This window comes from Phragmites australis, chromosome 2, assembly GCF_958298935.1.
Source record: "Phragmites australis chromosome 2, lpPhrAust1.1, whole genome shotgun sequence".
In the NCBI taxonomy this organism is placed as follows: Eukaryota; Viridiplantae; Streptophyta; class Magnoliopsida; order Poales; family Poaceae; genus Phragmites; species Phragmites australis.
Genome location: NC_084922.1, coordinates 15747160 through 15759452, shown reverse-complemented (window position 1 = coordinate 15759452; position 12293 = coordinate 15747160). Strand labels below are relative to the sequence as shown.

Genomic DNA, 12293 nt, shown 5'->3' with positions numbered 1-12293 from the left:
GTCTTGTTGTATGTATATGGGCTTATTGGCGTCTTCACGTGGCCATTTAGCACGAATCGTTGGCAAGACTTTTTCAATCAGAAAAATTCGAATGACCTCTTTTGTAATTGACTCAATAGGCTTCATTACTATTCTCCCTGCAGGCCGGTTAGCACTCGATCTCTTAGCTGGTTCGTATGTTACGAAAGGGAAGCAACCAATTTTGCCATCAAAGGTGCAGTTGCCATCAGAATCAAATCTTGGTCGAGCAAGAGCAGTCATAAGCATGATTTTTGGAATGTAGTTCTTGTTTTTGCATATCCATGTGGGCTCATCTTCATCTTGAACCGTATAATATCTCACTGTCTTCTTTGTGATGTTGAACCATTTCTCATCAATGAAAACAAAATCAAACAATCCTTTAAACACCGGATCATTAGGTATGCTCATTGGGTCAAGCATAGATAGACACCACTTCAGACGATCCTTCTTGTTCTTATCTGTCAAGTACGGCTTTATGCTGTTTGAGACTCGCTTTATGATACCTTCCTGTTTCATTGATAGCAACTTGCTTTTACTGACATGTAAGTGGGTGGAAAAGTCATCTAGTGTTGTACGGCTTGACAAAGGAAGACCACGAAGCACGAAAACATCCACTTCTACCTTCTTGCGGCCACACTTGAACTTTCCACTAGAAACATCAACCGAAATACCTTGATCCAGACAACTTTTACCTTGTTTCCAAATACGTTGTACTGTCCGAATGGGTATCGAGAATGCTACAGAAACTTCCCTTGTCTCATGGCCCTTCAAGTAACCATTGTTGGCTCTTCCTAGCAAAGCTTCAAATATCGATCTCCGTTTATCATTAGACACCACATTCCTATGTGCATTTTCTTGAGCATCTGGAGCATGATCCAAACCTGTATAGTCACATATGTTTCAGTCTCTCAGTAGCACATGATGCATGAGGCATATTAGAATAACTAAATCCGAAAATTCCAAGCATTATGGCACAACTAGTTTGAAGTTTGGAACAGGAAATCAGATACTTTTAACTTAGGGACTGCTATGCAGGTTAACTGAAATTTCCACCCGACCCTTGATTCAATTCCATAAAATTACTATGAAGCTATAGAACAAGCTATTCTTCCTAGATACTTGACAATAAGTACTCTCATGGCCCTATGTCACTACATTTTGCATACTTACTGCAGTTGGCAAAATACTTGAATATCACAAAGGATTGACATGCTTAGAACTTTGTGATCGAGAGAGTTTACCTATCATCAACTCTTCTGTTGGTTCCACATTCAAATCAATATCACCAATTGCTCTTCGACCTCCAGAACTTGATGGCACATTCAAATCAATATCACCAATTGCTCTTCGACCTCCAGAACTTGATGGCACATTCAAATCAATATCACCAATTGCTCTTCGACCTCTAGAACCTGATGGCACATTCAAATCAATATCACCAATTGCTCTTTGACCTCTAGAACTTGATGGCACATTCAAATCAATATCTCCTAGTATTCTTTGAGCTCCACAATCTATATTAGCAAGAAATGTATATCAGTTTGAAAGCAAAACTTATCACATACGGAGTAATCAGTCAACCTAAGAGTATAAAGGTACAACCTGCAAACTTGACAATTCAAATCTTACCTTGGCCAAGATCATGAGAGGTCACTGTTCTTGCCACCACTGGAGACCTCACCACTGGAGATAGATGCATCCTCGGTGACAGCAACATCCTGCTTAGCGGGGATCTAAAAATTGGCATGTTCGCACAAGGGGACTTCCTTTTCGCTGCTGGGGGTTTTAACACATTTGCACCTGAGGACTTCCGTTTCAGCAATGCCGACTTCATCACAGACGAGCTAGTTGAAGGATCTAGTTCTTGAACATCTAGCCCTCCTTGCGCAGCCTCAGATTGTGGGGTTGCCATGAACTCTAGTGCGGACTACAATAAGATAGAGAGCTCCCCTACCCTCTTGGTTCCATATACAGACTACAATAAGAATTTTACTAGTACAGAGAGTATTTTGCTGCTATAATAAGATAGAGAGCTCTAGTGCGGACTATGTGTGAAAGAAGAAGAAGAAATGAGGCCCCAGCATATGACCAATCGCTATGCCCAACAAAGCATTGCTTGTCCCTCAATAATTCTGAAAGATCCAATCTAAAGATAAAAAAGAATCGCACCTTGACTCATTCACCTTGGTGGTCTGGAGAGGGAAGTGGAAGATGTGTGCGATGATCCGGGCTGCTTGGCGATGAACAGCTGCACCGGGACGCCACGGGCTCGCGCGGGAGCGAGGCGTCACGTCGCCGGTGCAGGAGGGAGGCGTCACGCAGATGGAGCCGACGCGCGTCACGTCGCCGGCGCGGGAGGGAGGCGTCACGCAGATGGAGCCGACGCGCGTCACGTCGCCGGCGCGGGAGGGAGGCGTCACGCAGATGGAGCCGACGCGCATCACGTCGTCGGCGCAGAGGGAGCTATGTGTGGATGAAGCTGATGCGCGGCCCGCCCACGCCGCGCGCCTTGCGGCGGTGGCGGATGGAGGCTGCGGCGCGCAGAGGAACGTGATGGAGAGGAGCGACAAACACGAGAGAGGGACAGTAGCGTCATGGGCCTGCCCACGTGAAGAGAGGAGGGAGGGGCCGGCTGGGCCTGGCTCGAGTGAAGAGAGCAGCTCGCCACCGGAAGGTCACGCGCGGGAAATGGAGAAGGTCGCGCGTGCCACCAGAAATCCCCACAGAAACGGAGGGCAAATGAGTCAATTCGCGCAATCCTTAAATTTGTCAAACTTGTCGGAAACGTCATATAAAAAAATCCAGAGGGAGTACCAATTTTGTGAAATCATCAATGGAATTCGACAGTATAATCCTAGTAAAGAGAAAGAAATGGCCTCGGCTCCCTTCTCCTTTTTCTTGTTGCTACGCAGCTTATAAAACTGAAGTAATGAAAGTGCAGGACCAAACAGAGCAGCAGGCACAGTCAGTAGCCATGACTCGTAAGACAACGAGAAGGATGAGCGAAAGATTGACGTCACGGCTTCCTAGTCATCACATAGGTTTGGGGCTCACGCTAGTGTTTTGTATCATACATAGACGATCACAATCTCATTTTAATACAGAAAGATACTAGCCTGTTTTTAATATTGTCATGGTGGTTTGGTGCTCTGATTAAGAATGATTTTGTAGAGCATTGCTTTAACTTGCTTGTAACACTTTCGTAAACAAATTGGATGCAATACAGCACGTAACACAAAAGATAAAAAATGGTTGGATGAACATAAATAATAACCACATTGAAAATTAGTACAAATATGCAGCTCTGTTAAAGTTTATTTGGAGCCATCGTGTTTATTTGAGTGGCTTGAAACTTCCGAATCAATTGATATACATCAAAGTATCTAGCTGCGCAAATGCGTAAATCTTGCAGTCAATTTGTGCCAACATGATAGATAAATGTACCTACAAAAGTTTTGGAGCATCAATTCCTTTCGAATTCATGTTTTTAAGCCGAGGTTTAAGTCAACTCAACAACTATTTTCCCGTTGTTCCATGAAAAACACGAGAGCCTGTGTTCGCCTCGCTTCGTCCAGTAGGGCATGTTTCTTCACTTTCTGAGATGAGCATGATGTACTCTTTAATCATCAAATCCAGCAGCTCTCTGTTTGGTTGCTCCATGAAACCACCATAGCCAACCTTACCTATGTGAGTATCTCCTTCCACCAGGACATGTTCTCTTTGCTTTTCAGCAAATATATAGTCTAGTAATGGGCCTATTTGCAAATTATTTCTTCCTCTGAACTATTCCCAATTGTACCCTTATATAGGATCGAAGCGGAGTGGCGAGAACTGCTTACAACAAAATTTCCGTAATAATAGTATCTTTATGTTGGAAACAAAACCACCATGGAGAATCATGCAGCCGTTTTCAACAGAAAACTCTCTCGACAATTACATGACACACCCGACAGCATCCATGATGGCATGATACACCGGCAACTGAAGCATCCAAGTCAGCGCCGGAATACAAGTTTGATCGAGCGTTCCGAAATTCAAATCAGAATTAAGGCAAGTTGTTGGAACACGCATTGACCATACTATCAGGGCTTGAACAAGAGCCCTCAGCCAGTGGTAGAGAAAGTGGTCCCAAAGGATAAGAGGATAGCCAACCATCCCATTACGACCCAAGCTTAACCAACAAACCGAACCAAGGCTTAAACCATAGTCTCCATAGGACCACCATTCTTAGGTGTAAAATATGACAAGTTGAGAACCTGTTCTAAGTAAGAGGCCGGTAAAGTGATCGAGCCCTCTGTACTTTGGAGAGCAAAGCCATCGCAAATCGGCCGGAAGCGCCCAGCTGTCAGCGTGCCAATCATCGGAGCACGGGTTTCAACTTTCTCAAAATTCTGGTGGTGATTGGAGGGGAGAAAGGAGACGACGACATGCAGGCCAAACAGTGGGCACAATACCAAACGCAGTAGGGAAGGGCAGGGCATCGTCCTGGAGTGCATGATTAGCACCACTCTCAGTATGGGAATCTTCTGTGGAAGGGTCGATCATGGCGTTCTTCCATCAGAAGATGACTTGTTTGCCTGACAAGTGACAAAGTAGTGTCAGCTTGGGTACAGTTACGTGCATTGAACGAGGTAGAGGAAGTGGTCACTCTCCAAAGGCTGCCACAGAACAATGGTGAAAAGAGAATGCGAAATTTAGTTGAGATACCAGAATGTAATAGTCCAGTGTACAATGGACAGAGTTCCCTATTTGATTGAAGGATGATGTAGCCATTGCCAGCCGTGTACAGGGCTGGCTCCTGCTCAAGGTTGGTGAGGTGAGCTGCTCAAGCTCCGTTCCTTAAGAGCTCGACTCAAGCTCAGCTCGCGGAATTAACGAGACAAGCTGCTATTTTCAAGGAGCTTGTGCGGGATAACTATAGGCTGCAAAAATTACGAGCCTATGCTCGCAAAATTACGAGCCGAGCCAAGCGAAGCTTAATTTTCTGCTTGTTAGCTTAACTACCCAACCTGAGCTGGAATGTATAAGAAGCTTTCTCGAACCGACGCTTACCTGCTCATCGCCAGCATGTTCAGACACATATGTTGCAATTTGTTTGCAGTTGATCTCTTCAATATCTAACTGTCTATGGTAGTTAGATCCATGCCACCTGTTGGGGAGACATTTGCAGTTCCATCTCTTCAATATCTAACTGCCTATGGTATTTAGATCCATGCCACCTGTTGGGGAGACATTGCCACTGGTTGGGGAGAGATGTCTCCCCAACAGGCAACCTTTCACTTATATATATTTATAATAATTACTAATGAAAGAACAAGAGTTTTGAATTATTTGTTCACTATCTACATTGCATTTCAATTACTCTCAATATGTTATCATGCACGAAAATCTTCACTGAGTGAATCAACAGAGAAGAGGAGGCATGAAAGCCTCCATAGATTAAAAAAAGGTGAGAATGGTAAGGATGAACTTATCTTCGATTGCCGTTACTCTTCTTCGTCTACTGCGTCAGGAACGTCATCACCATTTCATACGTCGTCGCCGTGATCTCACTTCAATCACGACGGTGACCATTGTGCTTCTCTAGATCGCAGTCACCGTGGCCACTACTCTTATGAACGCAATCGCCGAGGCCCACGGCTGCCTCGTCGCCCTCCGGTCCGCACCGGCGCGAGCCACCCGCCTCCGACTCCAACCATAGCCCGCGTCTGCCTCGTCGCCCTCAAGGTTGGTGAGGTGAGCTGCTCAAGCTCAGCTTGTGGAATTAACGAGACAAACTGCTATTTTCAAGGAGCTTGTGCGGGATAACTATAAGCTGCAAAAATTACGAGCCTATGCTCGCAAAATTACGAATCGAACCAAGCCAAGCTTAATTTTCTGCTTGTTAGCGTAACTACCCAACCAGAGCTGGAATGTATAAGAAGCTTCCTCAAACCGACGCGTACCTGCTCATCGCCAGTATGTTCAGACACCTATACCCATAGCCATGATAGATCGCAAGACAACAGGCTCATATCATAGCCGGTAATGAAATAAGGAAGCTGAAAAACGAGGATAAATAATAGAAATAGTTAAATTATTTAATTTGGTTCTCACTAAATACGGTCAAATGGGCCATTCGTGCCGACCCGGCACGGGCCCGACTCGGCACGGCCCAGCTACGGTATGATCCAAACGGCCCATCTACAGTAACAGGCCGTGCCGTACCGGCCCGCGTGCCTTCCCCTCGGCCCACGGCACAGCCCGTCGGTGACCGTGCCGTGCCGGGCCGGCCCAGGCACAATTTCGGCTCGACGGCCCGGTCAGCCCGACGGGCCGAAATAGATAAAAGAATATAAAAAAAATGAAAAAATACATAAAAAATATATAGAAAATAGATAAAAATATAAAAAATAGATAAAAATAGATAAAAAAATATTTAAAAATAGCTAAAAATTAAAAATATAAATAAAAAATAGAAAATAGTGCCGGGCCGGGCCGTGCCGACCCGGGCTAGGCCGTGCCCGTGCCGACCCGTCGTGCCGCACGCTCGACCCAGGCACGGCCCGTGGCGTCGTGCCGTGCCGGCCCGACCCGTCGGTAATCAAACCGTGCCGTGCCTACAGTGCCGTGCCTCGGACCGATCCAGTAGGCACAGCTCATTTGGACGTCTTTAGTTCTCACGTCATCTTCTTTTTCTACTCTCTCATCTAATAAAACCTCCTAAAATTCAATTAATCTATCTTTGCCATTCATTCTCATCCTCCAGTCTTCTTACCTTAGTACCAGCTACAGATATAATACTTATTTTGCTAATAAAAATAAATAAATAAATTAGAAGAAAAATTAGTAGATAATATCCTCTTTTTAAAATTTTATCCAAAATCAAACTACAGTATTACTCCTAACATATTCGTTCAGTGATATTCTCATGATACATCTACATCTCTATATCTTGAATTTATACTATATTACTATATTTAATATTTATATTTTCGTTATAACACGCAAACACTTAATTGGTATTAGATAGGAAGGAAGTAAAAGGAAAAGAAGACATAAAAACCAACTCATCTTTCATACAGTTAAGATAAAAATTTAAGGCTCACAAGTTGATTGAGCTCATCTCGCTATGAGCTAAATAAAAGGATTGAGACCTCATAAACAACCTGAGCTCGGCTTGCAAAATTTACAAACCAAGCCCAGCTTGATTTTCTACTCGTTAGCTTAACGAGCCTAGCGAAACCGCTATCTGAACAAGCCCAGCCGGCTCTCAGTCAGCCCCATCCGTTTTACGGCATAGAGATGCGATGAGGAAAACCGACCTTTTCTTTCACCTCAAATAGAGATCACAAAAGCTGATGCTACTGGCTAGAGGTGAAAACAAGAGTTTAAGTACGACAAGGCAAGCGACAAGATCACGCATTGCCTCTGGACGCCCGACCCACTTCCAGCCTCCACTTCCTCATGTGGAGCCACAATCCACATGAATCAACCACAGGCCATAGACACCAAGGCAAAGGCACACAATAGCAGTGCAGCCCATTGACCGGAACTCCGACGACCCTGCTTTTACTGGGACCAACCGTGACGACTGCCTGAGGTGAGGCTGACAGGACCCAACTCTGACTTGAGTAACATGACTCTCCCGACGTGAAAATGCTCCAATCCAAATAGCTAGTGCCCTCATTCACTTTCCAAATGAGCATCTGACCATCTGTGCAGACGAGTAACAAAGCATCACTTCAATGAAAACTTACCGAGACAGGCAGGTCGTCGAATTTAAACCACTAGTGAAGAGAAGCATACCTTCAGCCAAACTTGAAGCCCCCGGGTGGAACACAGACCTGCTGATTACCATTGTGGACGTTGGTCTGGTGGGCATCTCCCCCTGAGGGCATGGCATCATCTTCCTCTAACCAGTACGTCTCGAGCAAGTTACCCGCCATCTCATATACCTTGTTGTTTTCATGGTTCTGGAGATCCTCAATCTTGTCCAAGCCCCCAGCATCATCAATCATCTGTGCATACCTGTTGAAATCACAAGCCCCCGAGAACTGGTCGGCCTCCCCCACCATCAAGATATTCTCAAGGCCCTCCAAGCAAACCATCAGTATTCTAGCATCAGAATAACTAAGTAAATCACAAAACGCCCTGATGCAACCCTGGCTTACAAGATACCTAGCAGAAAAATGACGAGTTAGTTTTAGAATTGGTAAATAATTGCATAAATACACAAAAGCACAAAAATATGAAGAATTTGTGTACTTGATCTGATCATGTGTCCCACCATCTGTGGCATTATATATTGCCCAAGCAGCCTCCTTGCTGACATCAAACTCAGCAGTTTGCATAAGATTCACCAAAGGACCAATTATCTTCGCGTTGATCACAGCCTAAAAGTAAATGAGTACAAGTTATACTTCATTAAAATATAATCTGCAAACAGGGGATCATTTGAAATTTAACATGAAGCTCCCATCAAAGAAACAGAGCACTAATTTAGTGAGATATTATGGTGCCATCCTTAAACGAATACATGGTGGCTTCCCGACAAAGTGTTAATTCCACAATTACAAAAGGATAACATCATAACAGTATTTAAAGCTATATGTTATCCCTCACTCCCTCCATCCATGGTTCCACTTTCGCCCTATAAATTTGCAGGATAGCAATATGTTAGCTTGAAATTAACAAACCTGAATCTGCTCCTTGTTTCCAGCTGTGATGTTGGAGATTGTCCAGCAAGCTTCTTTTTTGACGATTTTCTTTTGATATGTTACCAGAAGATTCAAAAGACAGGGAAGTGCTTGATGATCAATTATACACTGTAGCAAGGGATGAGAACAATTAATATACAGAAGGAAGATTAAACAAGGGAAATATCAAAATCCGATAAAATAAAATAAAAGACAAATTGCAGAGAATGACATAATATAAGACACTTCAGAAGAAAGTTTGTCCCACTAGAAAAGATGACAACTCAAACTGAAAAGCGAAGTCACGAACCAGTTTAACGCTTTTTCTAAGATTTTTCTAATCAATGAATGGTAAAAGAATATTAAACCAATAAGAATGGTTACAAATAAGGTAGTACGGTACTTATTGAAACAAAAGCAACTAATCTACCAAACAGCAAGGCCATTATTACACAAGAAGTACCACCATCTAGATAAATGTCCCTGTGTGCCTTCTGTTGTAAACAAATTTGTCATGATTCATTATACTGGGCTACCAAGACTACCAGAGATCCTGAAGCGATACATGGCAATATAAGAAGACACCATTTCCAACCTATATCATTTTAAATAAAAAAATAAAGTAAGTATTGCCTTTAGAATTAATTATTATACATTGCAATGAGAAACATGGTGCACTTAGTTTTGGTGGTACACATATGTAATATTTCAGTTTCATAATCAGTAGATAAAAGTATGATCATAGTTAATCTAATACGAGCTATAGGAGGAAACGGACAAGTGGAAACAAATGCTCATATGTGCTCTGATGACCAAAGAATTTTTCTTTGGCACAAGAAAATACAGGAAATAAAATTCTAATGACAGATATCATAACCAGTACCTTCAGTGTGGAGATTAACACAAGCTATGCAACAATGAATTAATAGAATCAGAAAATGGTGATTAAATTCTTTATAGTAAAATGTTACCAAAACATGCAACATAAATATGAATGTCATCATGGTAAACATATAGTGCAAATTAAACGGTGGTAGATACAAAGTAAAAGCACAGGAATGACCAGTTACCAGACATTGCTGAGGGCGAAAGTTACCAATAACTTCAGAATATATTAGACAGCAAATCAACAAAAGAGACACACAAAAGATGAATCTTTATTAGAAAAGAAAGTCTACCTGAGTCTGTGCATCATCCCCTGTGACAATGTTACCAACCACACGCAGAGAAGGAACGAGAATCGAAGATGAAGGGTGGCTAAATCGATATTTAGTAGCTTGTGCATCAGTCTTTGTCTTTATATTTCTCAAACTAAAGTAAAAATAGAAAACGAAAAGATAAACGTACGTAAGGAGCTCAACAAGCCGAGGGCATGCTCCGGTTTCAATCACAGCTTGGATCCTGGCATTGTCATCTTTACCATCAGACAAGTAAGAGAGTGCCCAGCAGGCATCACTTAGGACCAACTCGTCTTTAGAATGAATGAGTTGTTGCAAAACTAGGAGTGCCGGCTTCACCTGCTCAATCACAAACCAATCAACCAAATCAGTCATTAATCAACATATACGGCCAGGACACCATCACAGCACCATCATACATGCTCGAAGTCGGGCTCCGGGCTGCCACGGCATAAGTTGCTGAGGGCCCAGGTAGTATTCCTCAGTAGGGAGAGCCTGGGTTGCCCACTGAGCAGATGAAGTAGTGGGAAGAGCGCACCATGCGCAAGCACCATATCACGACACATTGTAGAATCACCAGCCACGTTTCCCAGGGCCCACACAGCCTTCAAAATCAAAGCAAATTATCTTTTAAAACTTCCCTATGCCACTAATGATATGAATCGTATGAGCAATCCAAACTTCAGTAAATTGTATGCATTCGTGCCTGTTCACGGACATCCTCATTTGGTGAGCTGAGGAGCTTGACAAAGGTGGGCACGGCACCTTGGTCAATAACCACCTTGGTGTTCTCTGATGTTCCCGAAACAATGTTAGTGAGAGCCCACGCTGCCTCAAACTGCAGCCACAACAAAACAGGAAAATTAAGTAAAATATTCTTTCTATATAGTATGCAGATAACACCGTATAATAAACTTTTCCATACATAAAATTCAACCAATCAACACTGCAATCATCAAGCAACTAAAGCCGCATTAAAATGTTTGAGAAGCAACAGCCTAACAACCAATTTTTCAGTTAACTTCGAATTCAGTGTCACACAAAGTAATTGTCATTTTCTGCAATGCCTTAGTAGTTAGTACAGCTTCATAAAGCTAATGCAAAAACATAAACACAGTGCCTAATGCCTATCAGAGCTACATTCATGTCAAAAGTAATAGCATTGCCAAATTGGCACAATCGCTGCATACCTGTAGCTCAGGGTAGTCCTCCCTAGAAAGCAACTGTACAAAGGAAGGCACCACTCCAGAGTTAGTCACCTCCTGGATGGGGGGTTTATCTGTGACATGTATCCATAGTTAACGATAAGAGCAATTAAACATATTGGGCTGTTGCACCAAACAATACCAAATTTGGACGCAAATTCAGTAGAACCAGATGACGAATTTCGCAATAATTGTACAAAATCTAGGAAACTCCCAGAAATTTCATGTTAAGAAAACAAAAAAAAAGGCAAGGATGGGAAATTTCGCTGGCCAAGTAGCAACGCACCGATAGAGAGCAGCTTCCTGAATTCCCTGATGGCCTCCAACTGCATGCTGCTGTCATCCGAGTACAACCCCTGCATCATCTCCGGCAGCATTTGCAACTACACAAACGCAACAAGAGGAAAAAAAAACTTCAGATAACAAAACGAAAAAAAGCACGCAGTGAAGGACATCACCCCAGAACGGAAAATACCACAACGCCGAAACGAACCAACCTTCTTCTCGAGGGCCGGCGGGTGCGGCACCGCCTTCGCGCCCGATCCAGCGGCGACACCGGCGCATCGCCTCTTCTGGAGGGCACTGTCGCGGCTCTCCTTGCGGACCCTCGCCAAGCCGCTGACGCGCCGCCGCCGCCCCTCGGCCGCGTTCACCGAGACCTTGAAGTCGCTCCGGCGGTTCTCCACCTGCTCGCTCGGCCGCAGCGACATCCCTCCTCGGCGGGCGCGTGCCTCTCCTCTCCTCTCCTCTCCTCTCGCCGGAAACCCTAGGCTAACTGCGAAACCTAGCACGCGCGGGCGCGGCGGATGGAGGCAGCAGTTTGATTCTGTAAAGAAACGGGGAGGGGTGATGGGGTGGGGTGGGTTGGGTGGTGCTTTTATTGTCGTGTCGACGTGGCCATCGGCGTGGCGTGGGCGCAAAGGAAGTCCCGTTCCTCAATTTGTACTATGACGTTGCTAGCAATTATCATATTTTTCTTACTGTCTTTCACAATCATAGTAGATATAAACATAAAAATAGAAATAGAAATAGATATAGGAGAGAATCTTTTTCTTATTATTTTGTATCATAGATTTGTCGTACAAATCATCTCCTCTCCCCTTTTATATATATTAGATTTCAAGGAAAGAGTTTTTTTCTTGAATTCCAAGTTTAGGTAGAACCCATATATAACCGAACATGAGTAGGAGATCTGCGTGAGACACTCCCCG

At 43.7% G+C, this 12293-nt stretch overlaps 1 protein-coding gene across 2 annotated transcripts; it reads right to left on the bottom strand.

Annotated features, from left to right (window-relative positions):
* Positions 1–7055: 7055 nt before the first annotated feature.
* On the bottom strand, positions 7056–11924 carry LOC133900944 (importin subunit alpha-1b-like). Of its 2 annotated transcripts, XM_062342248.1 has the most exons (11): positions 11580–11924; positions 11369–11465; positions 11068–11156; positions 10584–10715; positions 10297–10482; positions 10047–10216; positions 9878–9956; positions 8700–8828; positions 8269–8396; positions 7810–8181; positions 7056–7717 (listed from the first exon to the last, which is right to left on the bottom strand). In XM_062342248.1, exons 1-10 carry the CDS (start codon positions 11790–11792, stop codon positions 7812–7814), a joined length of 1593 nt encoding a protein of 530 aa, XP_062198232.1. In that variant the 5' UTR covers positions 11793–11924; the 3' UTR covers positions 7056–7717; positions 7810–7811. The 2 variants fall into 2 exon arrangements, with proteins under 2 accessions (XP_062198232.1, XP_062198229.1); XM_062342245.1 differs by having other exon boundaries at positions 9878–10216.
* Between the last annotated feature and the right edge of the window lie 369 nt (positions 11925–12293).

Bases quoted from the DNA above. Each gene is read 5' to 3' on its own strand.
- LOC133900944 (XM_062342245.1), bottom strand. From the start codon at position 11,792: ATGTCGCTGCGGCCGAGCGAGCAGGTGGAGAACCGCCGGAGCGACTTC. The intron at 11,466-11,579 runs GTTGGTTCGTTT...GCGTTTGTGTAG, and splicing joins CGCCGGCCCTCGAGAAGAAG to TTGCAAATGCTGCCGGAGAT. The intron at 8,829-9,877 runs GTAGACTTTCTT...CCCTTGCTACAG, and splicing joins GGGATGATGCACAGACTCAG to TGTATAATTGATCATCAAGC.